The 22,493-nt window shown below is 41.4% G+C and overlaps 1 protein-coding gene and 1 long non-coding RNA gene across 2 annotated transcripts; one reads left to right on the forward strand and one right to left on the reverse strand.

Annotated features, from left to right (window-relative positions):
* Window positions 1-106: 106 nt before the first annotated feature.
* Window positions 107-22,355, reverse strand: crp (transcription factor cropped). Its single transcript, XM_030384724.2, has 3 exons — window positions 21,526-22,355; window positions 15,095-15,401; window positions 107-3,996 (listed from the first exon to the last, which is right to left on the reverse strand). Exons 1-3 carry the CDS (start codon window positions 21,615-21,617, stop codon window positions 2,419-2,421), a joined length of 1,977 nt encoding a protein of 658 aa, XP_030240584.2. The 5' UTR covers window positions 21,618-22,355; the 3' UTR covers window positions 107-2,418.
* Window positions 13,427-14,633, forward strand: LOC149091628 (uncharacterized). Its single transcript, XR_016196545.1, has 2 exons — window positions 13,427-14,326; window positions 14,382-14,633. It is a non-coding gene; the product is annotated as an uncharacterized LOC149091628 (long non-coding RNA).
* Window positions 22,356-22,493: the final 138 nt, after the last annotated feature.

A 22,493-nucleotide genomic window follows, 5' to 3' on the forward strand; every position in this document is an offset into this window, starting at 1 on the left:
CCAATATATATATAGTATGCACATACACATTCCCATATCCTCCCAAAATAAAAATCACAGATGCATTTCTTCGAGGGGAAAAGGAAAAACCATTTATTTGACATAATTTTTTTTTCGTTTTTTTTTTGTTTGTTTTTTAATTATTTAATGTATTTTGTTTGTTGTTTATATAGAGCATGAATGTACGTAGTAATATGTTTGTATGTATGATCTGGCTTATATAATGCATAAACAATGTGTTTCTTGCTGTTGTTGTTGTTTAGCTGTAAATCTGTTAGCTGCGCTCTTCATTCAAAAACCAATGCCCGATGCATGTGCAAGCGTGTGTGTGTGCGTGGGCGCGTCGTGTGTATGTGTTTTCGTATTGTATGTGTATGGGTGGAGCGCCGCTCTCCATCATTCTCAAACTCTCTCTCCGTTGTGGGTGGTGGTGTTCGTGGTGTTGGTAGTAGGTGACCAAAGCCGTTGCTACGCTGCGCTGCTGCTGCTGCGCGGCAGCTGCTGTCTTCGGCTTCACCTCAACACTTGGTGTCTTATGGGTGGCCAGACAAAAGCTGACTGCTCTGCCAGCGCGCAGCGTTCCAGCGGCTTAGCAGAGAGCTGCAGGCAGTCTACACTCTCTCCATTTTGCTCGTCTAAGCTCACGCACACACCGACACGCGCTCACACAAACATGGGGCATTCTGTTTTCTTTTTATTTTCTTCCTTGCTTCTCTGATGAGCCGCAGCTACATAGCGGCCTCTCTCTTATATATTCTTGAACTCTTCTACTCTGCTGCTTGCACTTATGTACTAAAGCATATTTATTTATTCGTTTTGTATTTGTATGCAATTTGTTGTACATACAGCTATATGCATATGCATGTATGTATGTGTGTGTATTTATGGATTTATTTATATATATGTATATATAATGGTTTATGTTTAATGTTATAGTATTTAGTAATAATATTATGTAATGTTGCGTTAGCTTATGTCGTATATAAAGTTTATATACATATATATGTATATGTATGTATATACTCATATATATATATTTAATTTTTATATGTATGTGTGTAGTTTATATAATAAACGATTCTCTCTCTCACGCGCGATCTCTCCTCTCTTATAATTAGATTATACAAACAACAAAAAACTCAATAAGATCCATTCCAAATATTTTCGATTCTCATATTCTTAATTTTTTTTTTTTTTTAGGGCAAAAGGAAAATACAATAAGCTTGTTATATATTGATATATGTATGTATGTTTATGTAAATTAAAAATTAATTAAATAATAGAAAATAATTTAAAAAAGTAAAAATTAATGCGATGGTGTTTATAGAGTTCAGCATGCTCATTATATAGAATATATATATGTATATAGTATATATATATACATATATATACTTGTATTTTTATATAGCATGTTCCATATTTATATATAATTTTATGTATATATATATTTTTCCATTTTTTGCTTATTGAATAATTTTTTTTTTAATTTTTGCTTAATTTGCTGTATTTTTTAAGTGTTTGCATGTTTGTATGTATGTGTGTTTGTTGTAATAAACAAAAAATCATAAAATTGTTTATGTCTATTTTGTTTTTGTTTTGTTTTCATTTTTTTGTACTCTGTTTTGTTGTTACTGCCTGTTGTTTTTGTTGTTTCTCTCACATTTACTTAAACAATATAAATAAAAAAAAATCTGTTTTTTTTTTTTTTAAATTACAGTGGCTATGTGAGTAGTTGTTTTTGCTTATGGAAAAATTAATAAAAAATTTACGCCTTGACTGCACAAAATTCTCTTTAGCATTTTTTTTTTTTTTTTTTTTTTTTTTTTTTTGTTTTACTAATTTTATACAATTGCCTTTAATATTTATATTCTTTGTTTTTTTTTTTTTAGATTTTTTTTTAGTTTTATAGCAGCTTAAAGTTTGTTAAGCTACAGCTTAACCATAGCAACTGTGTCAACCGCTAGCTGTTATGTTAGCAACAGTCACTTAACAGCATAACTGTATGAGCTTAACAGCTAGTTTACAATTAGTAGCAGCTTAAATTGTTTACTATTAGCAGCATCTTAACAGCTATATACAACAGCAGCAGCAGTTTGACAGCTATAACTATACATTTGAACTCCGTTAGCTCAACAGCTGTTAAATTCATTGCCGTTTGACAGCTTTGTTAAGGCAATACTGTTGTTGCACATGCGGCTGTTGTGGCTTAACATAGTTGCGTCGCTTAGGCATTACAAGTTTTACAGTTGCTGCGGTCTTTGTTGCTGTAGGAGCTGCTGTTACCGTTATGTTATTGCGCAGGCTTTTAATACTAGCGCGTGCTGTCGCTGACGCTTCAATGTGTAGAGGAACACTGTTACTGTTAATGTTGCTATTGCTGTTGCTGCTGATGTTGTTGCTAGTGTTGCTGCTAGGCAATCAGGACGACGGCAGCTGCTTGGCCACAATGACACCTGGACGACACTGCTTCAATGATGTCGTAATGGTCACAGGCTGATGATGATGGCTCGCTGCTCCGCCCGCTGCTGATGTGGAGCCTGTTGCAGACGCCGTTGCTGTCCCGCTGCTGGTCTGCACCTTGAAGATGGTGCCCGAGGGTGTGCCCACAACATCTTTGGCCGACTTTGTTGTGATGATCACCTGCTTGTTGCCCTTCAGCTGCAGAAAGGGTCGCAGCTCGGCCAGCGCTGCATGCTGTTTGCCCGTGGTGAGAGCCAACGGCGCATCCTGCGCCAAACGATATCCGGCGGCTGTGCTAATGATCTGATGATGCGAATGCAGTACATCCTGCTGATGGTGTTGCTGCTGCGTATGATGTTGCTGTTGCTGCTGCTGATGCTGTTGCTGCTGGTGTTGCTGTTGCTGATGTTGCTGTTGGGTTTGCTGCTGCTGCTGTTGATACTGCTGTTGTAGCTTGTGCTGCTGGTCGCCGTCAAAGAGATGATCCCCCTCCAGGTGACGTATGGCCTCCACAATGGTCTCCAGATTCTGGCGGGAGCGCGTGAAGACTGCCGTCGTCGTCGTTGTCGTGGACATCGCCGTGGCCGAGGGCTGATCGTGCAGCTTCTCCGTTTTGACCTTGACGATCTTCTCGTTGATGCGCTCCACCTCCACCTTGGGCGTCGCCTTGATGGCCGCTTGAAGAATGGGAGTGCTCATGCCCTCGGCATAGGCTTTGGCAATGGCATTCACGTTCACCTCATTCTCCGATTCGGTCGAGGAGTTGGAGGAGAGTATCACCTCTTCGTGCACCTGATCCTCGCTAATGATCTCGGCTGCCGCATCTCCTTCCAGCTCCTCAATGCTCGAGCAGACGACCACCTGCTGCTGGCCAGTCATCTCGTCGATCTCCACGTACGAGACGGTGCCGCCCAGCTCCTCCAGCTCATCGGCGCGCACAAAGTTGTCCGTGTGCTCGATGACTTCCCTTGGAATGTAGGAGCTGCTCCCGCTGTTGGCGACGGCCGCGGCCACAGCTGTACCGGGCGGTGCTGTTGCCACACTGTAGAGCTGTCGCTTGATCATCTGCAGCTCATCCTCCAGCAGGCGTCGTAGGTTGCGCTCCTTCTCCAGCTGCTTCTTCATCTCCAGCAGCTCCTTGGCCGCAATGATGCTCGCATTGCTCAACTTATTGCCAGCTCCTGCTGCTGCTCCAGCCCCGCCCCCACCGGCTGTCAGCAGGGTCATCGGCTCCGGGGACATGGATCCTAATCCCTCATCGGAGCTATCGCTAATCGTTTGCATGTTGATCACGTTGTCTGTCAGCTTCCGCTTCTTGATCGCCACGGCGCTCGAGGAGCTCGTGTTGTTGTTGCTCGATTCGTTAGCATTGCCGCCGCTGTTGTAGTTGTCGCCTGCGGAGCCGCCTCCTCCACTACTTCCATGTGCCTCATGCTCGCCCACTTGTCGCTTCAGCTCGCTGTTCTGTGTGAGCAGCTGAGTCTTCTGATTCTCAAGATCGACAATATACTGGAAGGTCTGTTGCAATATGGCAGCCTGCAAGTAAAAATGCATAAATGACATTAGTGATGTTTTTTTATTCACATTAAATTAAATTATATTTATAGATCTTGCCTTTTCTGCCATGATAAGGAAAATTATCATTTTCTCTATTCATTAATCGTTTCTTATATTCAAAAACTAATATCCCTTCTTTATATTCAAATTTGCATAAGTCAATTTCATCGTGTAAACGCCACAGACAGTCTGTCACTCTAGCCCCTCTTTCAACCGCTCTCTCACTCTGTCATCCATACACATTCTGCATACACTAACAGCAACAGCCGCCGTCTGCTCTGTTAACAATGAAACTCATTCACAAGACGTCGCAGCAGAGCTCAGAGCAGCGCAGCATAATTACCAAAAGAGTAAGAGCGAGAGAGCAGGCAAGCTTTGATAATTACCGCAAAAACATACACACACACACAGACATAAATGTGTATTTAAATTGCATGGATACACAAAATCTGAATGTACTGGAATTTGCATGAGTGGTGGAAGCGCTTATAGTAAATAGTGTAGTAAATCTCTCGCTGCAGTTGTTGTTTAGGTTGCTGTTGTTTTTGTTTCTCAGTTTCTTCTTCATTTTCTTTACTTATGCTGAGTTGTGTTATGTTCTGCAGTGTCGGTGGCTTGAGAGAGGTTAAGGAACTTGTGTCCTTCAAAATGCGCGCGTTCTCAGCACAAACAGAGCTCACAAACACATACACATGCGGCCACATGCACATGCATATGCAGCATATTTACATTTGTGTGCATGCAAAAAGTTGGTTTTGCGCATTTTTGAGTTTCTTTTCCATGTTTGCCTACACTGCAAATATGCGTGGGCTACGCATAACGGTACAAACTGGCATAGAAAGCAACGTAGGCGCAAAGAGCAATTTGAGGAGATAAAAACAAAACAAGGCAACATAAACCATAATAAATACATATACATATGTACGTACATACATACATAAGAAACACTCTGGCAACACCCAAAAGGAATGCAAGTTACAGCAGCAGCGCAGCAGATCAGAGCAGAGCAACGCAGCGCAGCGTAGCAAAGTCATGGCACAGGAATGCGAGAAGCTTTGTGGAAATTCTTTTGCATTGGCTTTGATTAAAAAATAATAAATCTGTTTTGTGGTTTCTACTGCTGCTGCTGCTGGATGCAACCATAAAACTTGTTTCACAATTTCTGCTGGACATGCGGCTTGTTGTCGGAGGTCACTACTACTACAACAACAACAACAACAGCAACTAGCTCATGACACCGGCTACACAGCTGCTGCCAACTGCTCTCTTTCTCTCTCGCTCTCTATGACTCTCTTCAGTCTCTGTCATTGCCTCCTGCTTCATGCACAGCTGTCTGGGCAAAGCTATTACGTTGTTTTGATATCTTGTAAATAGAGACACAGAGAGAGGACGAGAGAGAGAGAGAGAGAGAGAGACAGTTAAAGAGAGTGTGAGTGAGTTAGCGACAGAGTACAGTTTTCTCAGCTTTGCTGTGATAAAAATCAGCGCAATGTCGCGCGCACTTTTTTTTATAAAAAAAGAGCATAATAAAGCACATTTTGCATTTATTTTGCGACATGTTAATTTATTCTATTTAGTTTCATATATTGTTGTTGCTGTTGCTTTTGCTGTCGGCTACCAAAGGCCGTTCATTGACTTATTCTGATTTATTGTATATTGGAAGCGTATTGGAAGCCAGCCAAGCATTGTAAAGCTGCAGCAAAAATAATTAGCAAAATTTACCAATTAGAAAATAATAATCATAAATAGATACATACATATATTTAAAAAATTATTTAAAATGAAAAACCTTAAAATCAGCTAAGATAACTGCAGACAAAACTACACACTGGAAATGGTCTTTGTTTAATTTTTTTGTTCTTGAAAAAATTAAAAGGAGAAATTCTAACTCGAATGCGTATATAAGTTTGTTAAGTCCCATTTTATAATAAAAGCTTTTAATAAGTCTAACTACTTCATAATTTAACCCAATTAGAATGCATTTAGAATATTTTTAATAATTTTTCAAGTTCTGCTAGCGAAACCAATTGGAAAGCATTAGGCACTTAGTCCAATCCGCGTTGTTTTCATATAAAACGAATCTTTTCTGTCAAATTATGTTGCCCATCAGGCAGCTGGCAGCTGCAGTTAGGCCGGCAACTAAGGCCTTGGCTAATAAGAAAATGTCGTCGTCATATCTGCGACGCAGTCGGAAAATGCCGGGAAAAAAAAAAAAGGCTGTACACCACCGAATGCCCCAAGCGCAAAAAATACAAATAAAAATAAATAAGAGCCACAGCTGTACAGCAGGCAATCGCACACACACACATGCACATACGTGGATGTGCCATTGGTGTGAGTGTAAACAAAAAGCCGATTAGACGCGCGCGCTACACTCATTGCTGTTCCAACAAGAATCCCAGCCAACGCGTTCGAGCGAGCAACCAACCAACGAACCAACCAACCAACAACCAACCAGACAGCCAGCCAAACAAGCAGAGCAAACGGCTGCGCGCAGGCAGCGGCGTCGTTTTTGCGGCGACTGTACTTTTTTCCAACACGGCCGCTACACAAAACACACCACCAAACAAGCGCAGGCAGCAGCAGCAGCAACAGTTCCAATACGAAAAGTTTTTCAATATTCGCCGGCGTCACAAATGTTGCTAGCGTGCTGCGCTCTTTCTCACTCTCTCTCTCCCATACACATGTACATACACACGCTAGTCAGTGAGAGCGAGAGCGCGGCTTCGTTAAGTTTCGTTGCCATCTCATTTCGTTTCGTTTCGTTTCGTCTTGCTTGAAACGGAAATGGTACTGCAGCAACAGCAGCGGCTGTAGCGAAAAAACATGTGGACTTAAGCTTTTGCCGACGCCACTTGCTCACTCTTACGCTCTACACTCATTTAGGCGTCAACGTAAACACGTGTGTTGTTCTCTTAATACTTCCAGTTACTTCCAATTTGTATTGGAAATACACGCGCGCTCTCTCGCCCTCTCTGTCTCTCTTTAGCGCAATACGAAACGTGTGTGTATGTTGTACAGCAACAGCAGCAGCGGCAGCAGCAGCTGACTCGCTGCTGTTGTTGTTTGCTGTCTGCTTCGTTTCTATAAATGGCGCGTCTGACGGCGAGGCAGCCCCTGTATCTGCTGCTGCTGCTGCTGTTCTTCTTGTGGCCCTACGCTACAATTTTCTTGTATTTGTTGTTGATTGAATAAAATGCATAAAAATAGCCGAAAATACTTGCAATTGAGCCCGCCAACTGCTGCTGATTCGTCATCATCAGCTGAGTTGGCAGTTACATGTACTACGGCATACATATTTATGTATGTATATATGTATGTATTTATTTATGTACTATGTGTATGGGTGTGAGTAGAAGAGCAACCACCACAAATGCAGGGAAAAAGCTAAGTTCCCCGCCCCCTTACATTTGGGGCAGCTGTGTGGCCTACGTGCGTATAAGCATGGCCCAACATAAATAAACATATAAAAAAATCTATTTCAATGAACTAAATTTAAGTTGATTTTAATTACTAGATATGTACATATTGAAATACATAGATATACACAAACATATCAATGTAAATATGTTTGTATGTACATATCAACAACTCAAATTGATCGATATTATATTTCTTCTAAGAAATATGCACAGTAAAGCCCAGTTTAGGCATTTCTTATCATCAATTGCATTTGCATTTGCTTTTGCTTTTACCTATTTTTTCGCTTCTATTGCGTCGCACGTTTTGTTGGCGGCAAACAATTAGCGCTGTGTTTGTTCTCGCCGCTTATCTCTCTTCTATTCTCTCAGTGGCCGGCCCAACGACAGGTGTGTGAGTGTGAGAGCATGACTAAATGTAAGAAATAGCGGAATGTGTGTCTGTAGATGTGTGTGTGATGGCAGCTAAAATTTATCATCTGCTTTCTGGGTTCGGGGGGCGAGAGCACTGTTAGCAAAGAAATCAAGTCAGCTGACATTAGGATTGTAGCTCCATGTTGCTCTACTCTTTTGCTACTAATTCTCCTTCCGTTTATGGTATGCGTTTTATTTTATTTTCATTTTTTTTTTTTTTTTTTGCATAGTTGATCTAACGTTTTGCGATTAATTAGCAATTTTCATAGCGCTGAGCTTTTGCATGTCGAATTTTTCGCTAAAATTAGCAACACACACAATCAAGCATTTATATTGCATAGAAAAAAAAAAAAAAACATAACGGAATTTGAGAAGGCCGCACACGTTGCAGCTTTGGCTCGTTTTTGCAAAACTTTTTGGCGAAACACTCATCCATACATCAGACACACACACACGCGAAATCACACACATGTGGGTATTCAAGTATGCGCAAAGCAGAAAAACAGCTGCGGCTACTACAGTGCTGCCGGCATTGATGCTTACATACATACGCTGAGAGAGGGAGAGAGCGATACCCACAAGTCTTGGTTCGCTCGCACTCGCTCTGTTACACTCAGCTGGTGCGCGCCCACAACAATGGGCGCCAAACATGTGTTTTCTACACACTCACACTCACGCGCTAAAAACGATAATGGGTGACAACATCAGCAGAGTCAGAGTCAGAGAGCGCGAGAGTGGGAGAGAGCAAGTGTTCGGCTGATTTAATTTTGGTACTATTTTTAAAACATACACTAAACAGTATTTTTTTTTTTTACATTTACTGTTATGCGCGGAACAGTTTAAAAACTAGCAGAAATGCCGTCATCGAAAGTAAATCGTGGAGGAGTGGGAAAGGGAGAGAGAGAGGCAGAGATTACGCAGCACTAGGCGAGGTCAGTTGGGGTCTCAATAGCGAATGTGTATGTATGTGTGAATGTGGCCCTGCCTTGTCAGTGCAAAACAGCTGCTCGCTGTATATTTAAATATAAACATTTCAATTTTTTTCTCTCTTGTGTTGTTGTTTCTTTCTTTTATGCCAATTGTATTTTGCGTTTTTAGCTAATTTTTAACGAGTCGCCGGCGCTGTCGTAAAGCAGCTGCCCAGTTGAGTCGGACATTCGGATGCGTAAGTATGTGTATATACATATGTATGTATGTATACAGAAATATATAGGTACATATATACATATAGTTAACTTAATACCCGTTTAAGCTAACCTAATTAATTTCAAACACGTGCCAGGCAGCGCCAAGTCGCATTTCGCCTTAGCTCCCATGCTTCTGTGCTTATTGTTCTGGCCAAGTCGCTGCTCGTTAAAGCGTATTTTAACAGTTACCCAAATACACTCCAGTGCAATCCTGCTATGCGAATAGTGTTGCATAGCATCAGGCGTTGCCAGACTGGTAAGCTGCTTGCTCTTGCTACTGCTGTTGTTGTCGTCACTCACGCTTTCAGCGCTTCATTAAAATTCCATTACAAAAGGTCAATAAAACTTTGAACCGACCAGCAACAAAAGCTCATGGTCAACGAAAGCATTTAATTAGCATAAAAGAAAAGGCAACAAAGAACAGCAAAAACTGTTATATGTAGCACACCTCGCTCACGCGAGAAAGGTTGCAAGTGTGTGAGTGTGCAAAAGCGATTTGAATTTGAATAGAGCGAAGAAGCGGACGTAGCAACAATAAGAAATGTGATGAAAGCACGAAATAAATAAACAACAACAACAAACACTAGAAGTGTTAACCGGCAAAACTGCTGTTGAGTCCCAATGCAGCCAGCAACAATAACAACGGCGTCAAATAGCTGCGCGACGCTGACCCTCAAATAAATAAATAAATACACACACAAGCATACGCATACGAACCGAGTAGATCAGCTGATCGAATTTCATGCCTACAAGCCTTGTATTTATATTGCGCCTCTCGTGACTGTGTGTATGTGTGTGTGCGTCTGACTTCACAGCTGTTTTAATTAACCCAAATAAAACAAAAACAACAGCACTACGTCGCCATCGCCGCCTCGGTGCATTTGTTATACAAATATAACTCAATGTGTAATTACAGTGAAATTAAAATATATACATATATGTATGTATGTATATAAATAAGCGGGCGTTCGTATGACGACAGCATCTTCAAGCAGTTGCACTCAAACCAAACACACACACACTCATACACAATGCCTGCGCAACTGTGCTTGAATCGTGGCTCGGCTGGCATTGTTTTGTCTGTCGCCGCAACGACGCAATTGGGAAAGCTGAGCTTTTTTGCCGGCATTGTTGATGTTGTTGTTGTTGTTGCTTGACCAGCTGAGCTGTTGCCGCTATGCGTGCGAATTGCGCAGCAAAAATGCCGGTTGACTTTTGGTATTAAATCAACCAAAAAGAAAATAAATACTTGTAAAGTATTTGTTGTCTCGCTACTTTGCTTTGCTTTGCTGAGTTGCTGTAACTGTAAATGAAATATGTGCATTTTCAGTGCTGCCCGCTGCAGTCAAATGTAGATAATTAGCGAGGGCGAAAAGGCTACAAAATATTTTTTTTTTTTTTTTTTCACGGTAATGCTAGTTATTGGAAACAAGAAAATCGTACATGTACGTTTTTATTATAAGTGATAAACATCAATTTTATATTTATGTTTCCATATGTTTAGCTGGTTTTATCTTTTTCTTAAAATTATCTTGTTTTACTACCCAATACTCTGGCAACTCAGCGCTTTGTTTATTGTGCGACAATCAGCTGTTGCTGATTCATTGAATTCGCTACAGTTAAACTGTTTACTCAATGCTGCAGGCGTATAAACGGAACGGAACTAACATAGAGATGAGATATGGAATTTATAGACCGCCGCCTTTCCCATTTGGCACTGTTAATGACTGTGTTTTTTTTTTTGTATTTTGTTGCTTTTTTCAATGGCCATTGATAAAAAAAAATTGCAAACTAGCACCGTTACAGCGCTAGCTAGCAGCACACACAGTCATTAAATCCGGCGAGACGGCATTCCATGTAATCAACAGCGACAGCAACAACGAAAAAACTAGCCGAAAGCTCAGCTTGAAAGCCTGCAATTGACGCCAACAACAACAACAACGGCGACGATCTTTAAGCGTCGCCAGACTACGACGACGCGACGGCGACAGCGCTGCCAACGACCGACCGACATTTTTGCACTCATACACACACACACGCACACAACTGCACTTGTCTGCTGTCTGTCTGTAAGTAAATGCAGCTGCTCTGCAAGTGTATGTGTGTATATGTAAAGAAACCCACAAAGTAATTGATCCATTGCACTTATGCTTTGCTAGGCCGCCTGTTACTGTTGTTGTTGTTGCTGTTGTTGGCTTGCAGCTTTCTCTGTGCACTCTTTGCTTTCCGCTATTACATTCTTGCTTGCGAAAGTGCCGCATTCGCTGCTCTCGAAAAGTTATAGCTCAGTAGTTGTTACTGTTATTGTAGTTGCTGTTCTTGCTGTGTCTTTTGTCAATCGTTTTACCAACACCACCCACCATTAACCATTAGCGATTACTCGCAGCTAAGCATACACTTGCAATTTTACAGCTACCCAGGCCACTCGAGTATCCATTAAGTATTTGCAGTGAAAACTCCACTAATGGACAGATTCAAATGCCGCAAACCTGCTCTGACACCCAAATACACCTTTTAAGTACTTGGATAATAAAAACTTGTGATAATCATATAATAATAATAATAATTAAATCTATTTTAATTTCAGTTTTTTTTTTCATAATGTGAACAAGGGTCACATTTAATTTACTTGCTCTTGATTTTAATTAACACCCAGAACGGACCATAAAATAATTTCAAATTACCAACGAAACTGCATTAATTGCATTTTGTGGTCAAAGATAATGCAGCACGCACACACACACCCACACCCACACCCACACACACAAATGGAGTGGGGATGCCCAAGGTGTTCGAGTCACTGTCTAGAAAGAGACAGCAAGCGTTTTTACTACGAGCTGCAGCAAGTGAATGTACAGTTACAATGCGCCATATACTACGCACGTTACGGCACATACATACATACATAGCTGACATAACGCTGCTTATGTACTACGGCTGCATATCGATATACATAGTATGTATATATGGGTGTTGGTCGCATCCCGGACAGCTGGGCTGCGCCTGCAACAATTCCGCGCCAAAGCGAAAGGTTGCACGATGCCAATGGCCTAGTGCACTGTTTACACCCACCCATCCAACCGACTGCCGCCCACATGCCACGCCTTTTCAGCTGCAGACAAGTGAACAGAAGAAATTTTCCTGCTACGCCGGCCCAGGCCAAAAACAGCAACAGAGCAGACAAACGCGTGGCGCAGAATGCGCAGCTGCGGCAATCAAAAAGCTGAACGCCCAATTCCTGGCCAAAGGAGTTCAAGACAGACAGAGACAGAGAGAGCGCGAAGGCATCTTCCAATTACCCACCACACTGACGTTTGCTGCTCTTCCCGCCTGTCACTTTCCAGTCACAAATAATCGTCATCGGCAAACAGCTGCCTACCAGGCGCCAGGCTGGCGCCGCGCCACTGTTTCATTTCGGCAACGAAATGGCAGTGAAACAAGCCAAGTTCCCCTCTCTGCACTCACCCTCTCTATTCCCTAACACCACCCACTCTGCCCTGTGAGCATGTGCGAACGTTGCTCTCAGCTGTGCTTGTGGTGTGAGAGGAAATCGCACAAGGATAACGGGACCTGTACTGTGGCCCTCACACAATGTTTTGGTTTGAGTCTGTGCGCCGACTACAGTGATGCATGGCTTAAGCGAAAGTTGCATAAATATATATTGGACTAAACATACAATAAGATAAATCAAATTTAATTTATAAAAGTCAACTCTTTATATTTATTTACTTTTAACATAACTAATTGAAACCCATTTTCAGTCATTCGAAAAATTCACTCTACTCAATCTTTACTGTGCTGCCTTTATCAGCCACTGCTGTTATTCCCTTTTCTGCTCCTTTGCTTCGCGTTTGGGAACTGCTGCCAACTTTGGGGGTTGCTGTCGTGCTTTTGGCGCGTACTGGAAAGCCAAAGCCAAAGCGAAGCTGGATCGATATTTTAGGAGCTACTACGTAAATCGTAGCGTATCGGCATCAAAAACATTCCAGTTATGCGTCTTTTCTATCACACTTGCAGGGGGAAGATGATAAGGAGGGGCTGAGGCGAAGCTCAATTCGCTCCAGCACTTTAATGTAGGTTAGTTCAGCTGCAAAGCGGGCAAAATTGTAGACTGTACGCAATTGCGCTGCACTTTGCACTTTGGCGCCACCTAGCGAGCAGCTAGCAAGTTCAATGACCCGCCTCAACGAGTAAATCACAGACTACTTGGCATAGTCGCCCACTCGCGCGTCTGCATTTGCACATAACTGCTATGCATGTGTGTGTGTGTACATAGAGCTGTTATATTAGTGTGTGTGTGTGTGTGTGTGTGTGTGTGACTGTGTGTAGGCATAACTGTGTGTGTGTCAATGGCACAGCGGCTGTCGCTACTTTCTGCAGTGTTGCAATTTTTTCTCGCACTTTTGTGTCAACTGAAAGCTCTGCATGCATGTGCCTGCCTGTCTGTCTGTCTGTGTGAGTGTATTTGTGTGCGTGAGCTGCATTCGTCGTGCGACCTGGTTCCGATTCCGATTGTCGTCGTCGTCGTCGACAGTTTGTTTTCGGTTTAGGCCTAGTCTCAGCCTCAGCGTGACCAGCAGCCAATGCCCAACCCCTCTCTGCGCCTACCTTTCAAGCGTCAAGCTCCAAGTTGGTCAAGCAAAAGTGCACAGCTATGGCCATCTCTTTCACACACAAAACTACTACATACTACAATGTTTACTATGTGTGATAATGCAGCAGCAGCAGCAGAGAGCAAAAAAATCCATAAACTACTTGCAGCTGGGACATACGCTAAGCCGCCCACCCAGTCGCTTGCCCACTCTCTCTCTCACGCTCCCTCTCTTTCTATCGCATGTCATGACTGTTATACGCCCATTATGTCATTCATCAAGGCACGACGCTGACGCCAACGGCGACGTCGACGCGTAGCTGCTTTAACCCTTTTTTTTGCGCGTGTCGTAAAGCAATGTTTTTTTCTTCTCCTTTTTATTTACGCGTTTTTCTTCCTGTTTACATTATTATATGTATGTATGTAGCCACCACGTCCTGCTCGCACTTAACTCTTTAACCCAATAAGCTGTCATGTTGTTGTTTATGCTACGTGCTTTTTAGGACTTTGCGCTGCACTTGTGATTTATGTTGCTCACTTTTGTTTGACATTTTTCAATTTGCAATAAATAATAAGCAGCACAATAGAGCCACACACAGTTACAAAAAAAGGAGTGTATTACAGTGTTGCGAAATACGGCTATTTGGAAAGAGAATGTTGTCTAGCGCAGCAGACACATAAATTAAAACTTAAAGAAAGTATGCACATCAAATAAATCTTTTAGTATTTAATATGACAGCTGCTGATTTACAGCCGTCTGCTGCTTAGCCAAGACACACACCCCACACTTGCCAACACACACACACACACTCGCTCAAGATGTCGCCGCAGTTGCCACAACAAATCGATGCTTGTCTCAAGGTGAGAAAATATACATGCATACATATGTACATACGACACAAATGCGTGGGTATGCAAAAAAAAAAAAATAAATAAATAAAATAAAATAAATAAAAGAGAAGCGCAGCCTAAACAACAACAAAGGGCGACGCCAAAAAAATAAAACGTTGCCATATCAACTAGACTGCAAAAGGGACCTTCATGTTTCAAGTGCTGCGCTGCGCTGCTGACGTCGCTGCTGGCGTGCCTACAAAAGCACAACGTATGAGGTTTTTGGAAAGTTACAGCAAATTGAGTGCAGCGTGAGAAGGAGAGAGTGAGTGAGAGAGGATAGGGCAGAGGCGTGTGCATTTGTGTGAGGCAATTTGTCAACATGCGATAAGGCAAGTGCCGTTGTTGCTACTCCTGTGGTAATGTAAACGAAACGAAACGAAACGAAACTTGAGCGAAGTGTTGAAGCGTAAATGGATAACAGAACAATAAACCAATACAAGTGCACATACACACACATACATAGACTCAAATGTAATCCAATTAGTGCAGCTCACACTTGTTGTTGTAGGTAGCTCCTCTTATATTTTGTTTTGGTTTTGGTTTTGTTTTTGGTTTCGGTTTGGCTAACTTACCTTGCTCAACTTTTCGCCCTCGTGTCGCGGCAGCAGCGAACGTAAACTCTGAAAACCGGCATTGATGCTCTGCATGCGTCTTCGCTCATTGCTGTTGGCTATTTCCCGCCGTATTCGTTTCTCGGTATCCAATATGGGTTTACCGCTGGGCGAACTGCCCCCATCGCCACCTCCGCCGTCTTTTGTGGTATTCGATGCGCTCATATTCGATTGGCGTCGCTGCGAGCTGGTGGTAACCTGATGCGCCGGCTCGGTGGTGTATTCAATGTGATAGGTATTCTCCCCGCCTGAATCTTCCAATTGTAATCTACACAGAAGGATAAAACAAAGTTGCATAAATCGTAGTAAATTTAATAAACAGCAAAAAATAAAATAAAATACACCCTTTCATTAAAATGTACCAAAAATGCATATCTTTGGTATTTATTAAATATGTGTGTTAAAACAAAAATAATACAAACGTACATACATATGTATATACACAATGAATATTCATAATACAAAACCAATTAACTTGCGCACACACATATTCACCCACACACAAATTCATTCGTTCATTCATAAATTTACAGTTCCATTCAATTCAGTTTTAGTTTAGCCACACACACACACACACACATGCATAGAGAATGCGCAGCGAGAAAAAATGTACAAATACAAAAACAATCAAGCAACAGCATAAAAAGCAACATGTCAGCCGAGAGCGTCAGTTGATGAGCGTGGGAGAGAGAGAGAGACAAAGAGAGAGTTTTTAACAGCTGTCAAATATGACTTTTTGACTGTTGTTGTTATTGTGGCTCTTGGATTAAAGCCGCTGTCGCTGTGGCTGTTGCAGCCGTTGCTGCACATAATAGCATAAGAATTTCAAGACCGGTTTATCACACACACACACACACACACTAGCTCCTAAATTCTTTAGCTGTGTGTCTGTGTCTAATAAAATGTATTTATACAAAGGCATCAGCAGGCCACAAAAACATATGAGCGTGCTTGAGCGAGACCTCGATGGAAATGAAGAGAGAGAGAGCGGGCGAGAGCTCATTGTTTGTGTATTTGTAAAGTTGCAGCACTGCATTCCAGCAGCAAGACAACAAACGACAGCAGCAGCAGCAGTCGCAGCAGAACGTCGAAGACAACAGCGATAGAAAATCTTAGACATCGTCGTCTGGTTACATTGGTTTATTTTTAGCAACATGCCATTACCATCCATAACAAAGGTCGTTCGCTGCAGCATATTTTCTGCGGACTAAATACCCTGTTAGAGCTAGCGTCAAGCTAATTGGGTATGATGAGCCTATATATTCAGTTGGTCAAATGTATTTATAGAAATAAATAAAACATATTTTGAATAAGTTTACTTCTTGAAATTACAAGAAGATTTAATATTGGTATTTGAAATTATAATGAAAATAAATCATTGAAGAATTAATGTTTGTAAATTTTAACTTTACAATGTGATGTACGTAAAGTTCAATTATGGAAAATTTAAAATTTTAAGTTCAATTTAAAGAAATAAATAAAACTAATTTAAATAAGTTTTATTATATAAATTATAGGGTATTACGTATGCTTATCGTCTTTTATATTAGCAAAATTATCCACTACGACTACTACACATAGAGCATTTTACCGCCTGTATGCTCTGTTTTTCATGCATTCTTTCATCAGTACTTGCCAAACTTGGTTAAGCGGATGTTGCTGCACTTGCTGCTGTTGCTTTTGTATTTGTTGTTGCTGCCGTGGAATTTCTGTTTGCAAACAGCAAAAAGCCACAAAAGCAGCAGCGGCGGCGGTTGCTGCATACATCAAATGCTGAATGAAGCTGCGTCAAGTGCAAACTATTTGAGGCATGCGTTGACAAGCTTATTCGCATACATACATAACTTATACTCATATATGAATATGTATATCTATGTGCACTAATATATGCGTGCATTATGCCATTACAGTTTGGGTCGTGCAGACACGCAAACAACAGCTGTTGCGCCTCATTTACATACGCCGCAGCAGCAGCGGTAGCTAAAAATAGCGATCATGTTAATTTAACAGCGGCAGAAATAAGTGTGAATTCGCTGGGTGTGAAAAGTTTACATAGTGCGCATTTAACAGCTGCAGCTGCAGCATGGCATGGCATGGCATGGCCGGTGGCCAGTGTTGATAGCTGCAAAATTTAGCCGTTTTTATTTTTTAGTGGGAAATAAAAAGAAATCAAAGTAAAATTTCTCTATATATAAACAGATCACAATAAAACAAACCAAAAACGATTCTTTGTTTATAAACACAGCGAATACGTAAGTAAATATTATTTCTGAAGTTATTATTAAGTAAGATATTAGCTATGTTTACGTTTCTATATGGTGCAATCTAGCTTTCTTTTTAACTTCAACGGGCTCCTCTGCTGCCAGTTCGGGCAAGCACTGATCGATCATATAAAAACACATGTTTAAGCAATATTTTAGAAAGCTGTGCGCACTTATTCGTATTTTCTTTCCTTTTTTTGTTGACATTTGAATTATAAATTGCAATTTACGCATATTTTGTATTTCAGTCGCAGCAGCAGCACCAAAAGCCGCATTACCAATAACAACAATATGAAGAAGAACACATGATATACAACAGCTGCTGCTGCCCGGGGGCCGACTCTCTGCTGCTGCCCCAAAGTTCAATGTAGTTCATTGGCCACTTTTCGCCAACCGTACACACATACACATATGCATGCATGCATGCATTTATATGTACCTCTATACATACACACATATGCAGCTAAACAAAACAGACAAAGCCGAAGTCACGAGTGCCGCCGAGTTGTTGTTGTTATTGTTACTGCTGCACTGCACATAAATCGCATGCATATATCTATATACATATATATGTGTGTGTATGTACGTATATATGTACGCTTCTGTACGCTTATTGGGTCAACGCTTACGTCATCGTTTTTGCCTGGAATTTGTCGGCTGCAAAATGTTTTGCCGATTGCAGGTGAAACACAATCAACTTTTAATTCATAAACATTAACTTTGTATTATATAATGAACTGATTAAAATTCAGCTTTACTTGACTTATAAACGTTTCACACTCGATTGGTAAATGTTGTTCAGTTAATGTTATAAAACAAACAAATAATATATAAATATTAACCCAATGTTAACTAAATTAATTGGATTATTTATCTTCTATATATTCTCTTTCTATAACTATAATCAGTCCTTTATGTTTTTGGTTCTTTCTAAATCCCGATTGTGTTCGCATTGATTTTTCTCTGTATCATTTCATCCAATCCAATTGTTTATGACCTAAATTAACAGTTTGCTTAACGTTTATTCCCCTTTTATAGGGTCACACTTTTATGAGCGTCTTGAAACGCAGTAAAAAGGGCATACCAAGCATCTGTTGCACTAAAAACCAAACATTATTTTATGCCCAGTCACGTACCAATACACGCGCATATGCACACACAGGAACCCATAAAGCTTACTAAATTCTAAAAACTTAGTGGATGAGGCTGAAGCAGTAGCAGCAATTGGCAAAATGCGCAGCAAAACGCAATAAACTTTGCCACTTGCGTAATGTGCAGCAGGCAACAAAGTAACATAAACAAATGAAAAAAGTTTAGAATGGAGTCCCCCACACCCCACATTCGCCTCATCTTGTTCTCTCTCTCTCTATGCTTGTCTCTTTTCGTCGGCCTTTTGGCGCCACAATTGCAATAAAAAATATAAACAGAGAACGCAGACTGCAAAAGCGCCGCTGCAATTTGACAAACGGCGCAAGAGGGTGAAACATAACAGTTACATAAGCTCATACAGACACATAAGTACTCGCATGAGGTAATTCGAGATGAATATATGCCAGGTGCAAGGTGTGAGAAGGAGAGGTAGAGGCCAAATGATGTGTTTGCATGTTGACAAAAACAACAGCTGTTGAGCGAATTAACAGTAAAGCAAAGCGTGGCCGCATACGTATTTACGTACAGCCACAGCTGATGGTTGCGATAATCTTTAATAAAATTTGCAAGTCAAACTAAGCATACACAGAAGAGCAAAAAAAAAAAACAAAAAAAAACAATCATGTGTTTTTCATCAACAATTCGAGCAAACGAACTACTGTCGCTTCTTTTTTCAATCAGTTCAGCGTTTTCTCTCACCCTCTCCATTTCGCTCTGGCTCGCTCACATGCACCCACTCTCACTCTCAGGCAGACGACGACGACGACGTAAACGAGGCGCAGGTTGCCCATAAAAAAAATGCCGCTTGCAAAAACGCAATGGCAATTGAAACAGCAGCAGGGCGAAACGCTTGACATATGAAACAGCCAGCCATCGCCCAAAATTTGCGCAGCAGCTTTTATCTTTGCGCTCGTATATTTATGTGTTTGTATGTATGAATATTGTTTTCTTATTGGTATTTTTTTTTTGTTTTTTTTTTGCAAATTCGCAATACTTTGCAGTCGTGTCAGTTGCGTCGGCGTCGGCGTCGACATCAACAGCGGCAGCGGCATTTTGTGTATACGTTTTTTCAATGAAATGCTTATAGTAGTAGTAAAATGCGCAGCGCTGTGTGGCGGCATCTGTACTTTTGCTGAAATTCCCCTTTATTCAATGCACTCACAGCCGCACACACACACATATGAGTGTAAATAGACGCCCACTCTCACTCTCTCGTTCTTTTACGCGCAGCGACTTATTGTAAAGGAGCAACAAGCTTTTGAGTGCAAGTCAAACCTCACTCACTGACTCGCTCACTCCCAAGCAGGGGCTTATGTACTTCAGCCAGTAGCAAAAAGACTGCAGACAGAGGCACACACATACACACAAAGGCTTGAGCGAATTTACAAGCGCCGCCACAGTCGCGGCGACTTCCAGCGTGTGGGGAAAAACGGAAATGACGCCACACTCACACATATACATTTGCAATGTGAGAGCACATGCAACGTGCGATTGGAGACTTTTAGCGAATTCACTCGCCCGGCAGATGTTGTTGCAGACTCGATTTCGAACTGTATTTGCTTTAGGTATAAAATTCTTAGTATTTACTGTTATCCAATATGAAAATGCAATTAATATAAATAGAGAAATCAAAATAAACCTGTCAGCTGTTTTGTCAGAATTTCGCTCAGCTTACATTGTTGATACACATTTAGCCACATGCAGTTATACAATCCAAACATATGGGTAAATGCCAGCCTGCGCCTTATTGATAAGCTCAACGCACAGGCCACACGCACACCAAGGGAAAACCCTGAAGCACACACAGCTGCCAGTGGGTGTAAAGGCGGTAGAGAGAGAGAGAGAGAGGCAGTAGGCGAGAGCGAAAGATTAGCCGATTGGTTTCTTTTACGTCAGACTCTCTCCCTCACTCTACATGTGTGCGTGTGTGTGAACATATGCTGGGCTGCTCTTAGGCATAAAGAGGCCACTGATAAGACGACAAAAACCATATGATTTTGATAAAAAATAAGCCCAATAAATCTTAAATGAGCCGGCGCAACTTTCGTTGCAAACTTAAATTAACAAAAATAACAATAAAATAGAAAAAACTGTACATTTTAACGCTCTACAGTTCACACTCACACACACTCATGCATTTCAACATTCTCTTTCTTTCATCATTCACTGCTCATTTGTTGCTATTGTGTGTGTGTGTGTGCTGGTTGTTCAGGTAGCCGCTGTCGCAGTCGCAGTCGCCGCTGTCCATATGATTATAGAAATATACCGGTACAGCTGATTTGGCCGCAACTAACATAGCTGTTGATTAGACAGCGTGTCACGATAAGCAACGGCAGCTGTTTAGCAGTGGCAGCAGCTGAGGGAGCGAGAGAGATAGAGAGAGCAATAGCGGATCGCAATTTTAACAAAGCCCACAAAGCCCCTTTACACTGAAGTTGCGTTCAATATTTTGGCCCTCAGTGTAGTGTGCTGGAATAGATGCGAGAAAACAGCCGTTTTTCAAATATGGCGAGTATAAAGCGTAAAAACACAACACACGAACAACAGCAGGCGAGCAAAAAAAGTAGCGTCACCTTTTCCAGCGAGACGCTGGCAACATGAAACGACCAGAATAACCAGGAATACATGGAACTGGAATGGAATGCTCGTTCAAAACGAACGCCATACGTTTTCCATGTGTGTGTGTGTGGCAGTGCATTGGTGGTGGTGTTTTTATGCCGCGTTTGTTTTGTGCGGCAAAACAGGCGGCAAAATGACGACGTCTGCCGCGTGCAAGCGCAAGCGAGAAGGCACGAGCGAAATAATCAATAATTTGCGTGATAAAAAGAGGAGAATCAAAAGTGCAAGAGCAGTTTGTTTATTTCATGAACGATGCCAAAGTAAACAATTCATAACTGTAATGTGATATGCGTATAGATCAGATTTTATTTTATTCTCATTGCTCTCTCTTCTTTCCCTCGTATGTTTCTTGTCTTCACTTACTGTAATTCTTCATCCAATTCCTCGGCGCTGTTGTATTCGGCGTTTTCCAAAATGACTTCCTCCGTTTTGATGGCCAGCGGTACCGAAGACATCTTTTATGTTCTGTGTGTATATATATGAATATATGTTTTTGGAACTGTAGTTGCTAGAGCAGGACACACACGTGCTTCACTTTGATTCTTTTTCTTATTATTATTTTTCTTTTACTCGTATTCGATTTGATTTTGTTTGTTGCAGTTCTGCCTCTTCGCCTTTTGTTTTTCACCTGGCCTGCTCGCACATGCATATGCACATATATACGCGCAATCGATCGTTGACTTTTTTCTTCTGTATATGTGTGTGTCGTCGACTTCGACGTCGTCGTCGTCAGCTGGTCTTCTATCTGCTGCCTTCAGCTGCTTTTTGTATTTAGCGGCAAATTGTTAGGCAGTCAGACACAGCATACACACAAACACTAATAAGCAGAGACAGCGCGCACTCACACTCGTACGCACATGTAAGTCGTACTCTCTCTCACTCACACTCGTGCACAATTCAAAACAGCAGGCGGCGCGCCGTAAAAAATTTTGCGCGACGTTGTCGGCGTTGTTGATGTTGATGCACTAGAGCACTAGAAGTTTTCACAAAAATATTTTGCTGCTGTTTTTGCAATTTTTATTTTGCAACACCATTTGGTATATACACATACACACTCATATACACCGACAGATTGATATATATATATATAGGCAAAATGGTTGCACTGTACGTAGACCGCGTTTTTCGAAAAAAGCGTCCGCGACGCACGTCCGTTCGGTTCAAATATTCAACGCTAAATAACAGCTGTTAACATGTGGCAATGTGACCGAATTTTATTTGCTAAAATATACCGATCATCCCAACGCGTAAGACTGCAAGCTTAAGGGTTGAAATTTGAGCAATGTTTTATTGAACAATTAACACATCACTTATGCTTTGAAATAAGCTAG

This window comes from Drosophila navojoa, chromosome 3 (assembly GCF_054131105.1).
Source record: "Drosophila navojoa isolate 15081-1374.11 chromosome 3, UAZ_NAV_1.0, whole genome shotgun sequence".
In the NCBI taxonomy this organism is placed as follows: domain Eukaryota; kingdom Metazoa; phylum Arthropoda; class Insecta; order Diptera; family Drosophilidae; genus Drosophila; species Drosophila navojoa.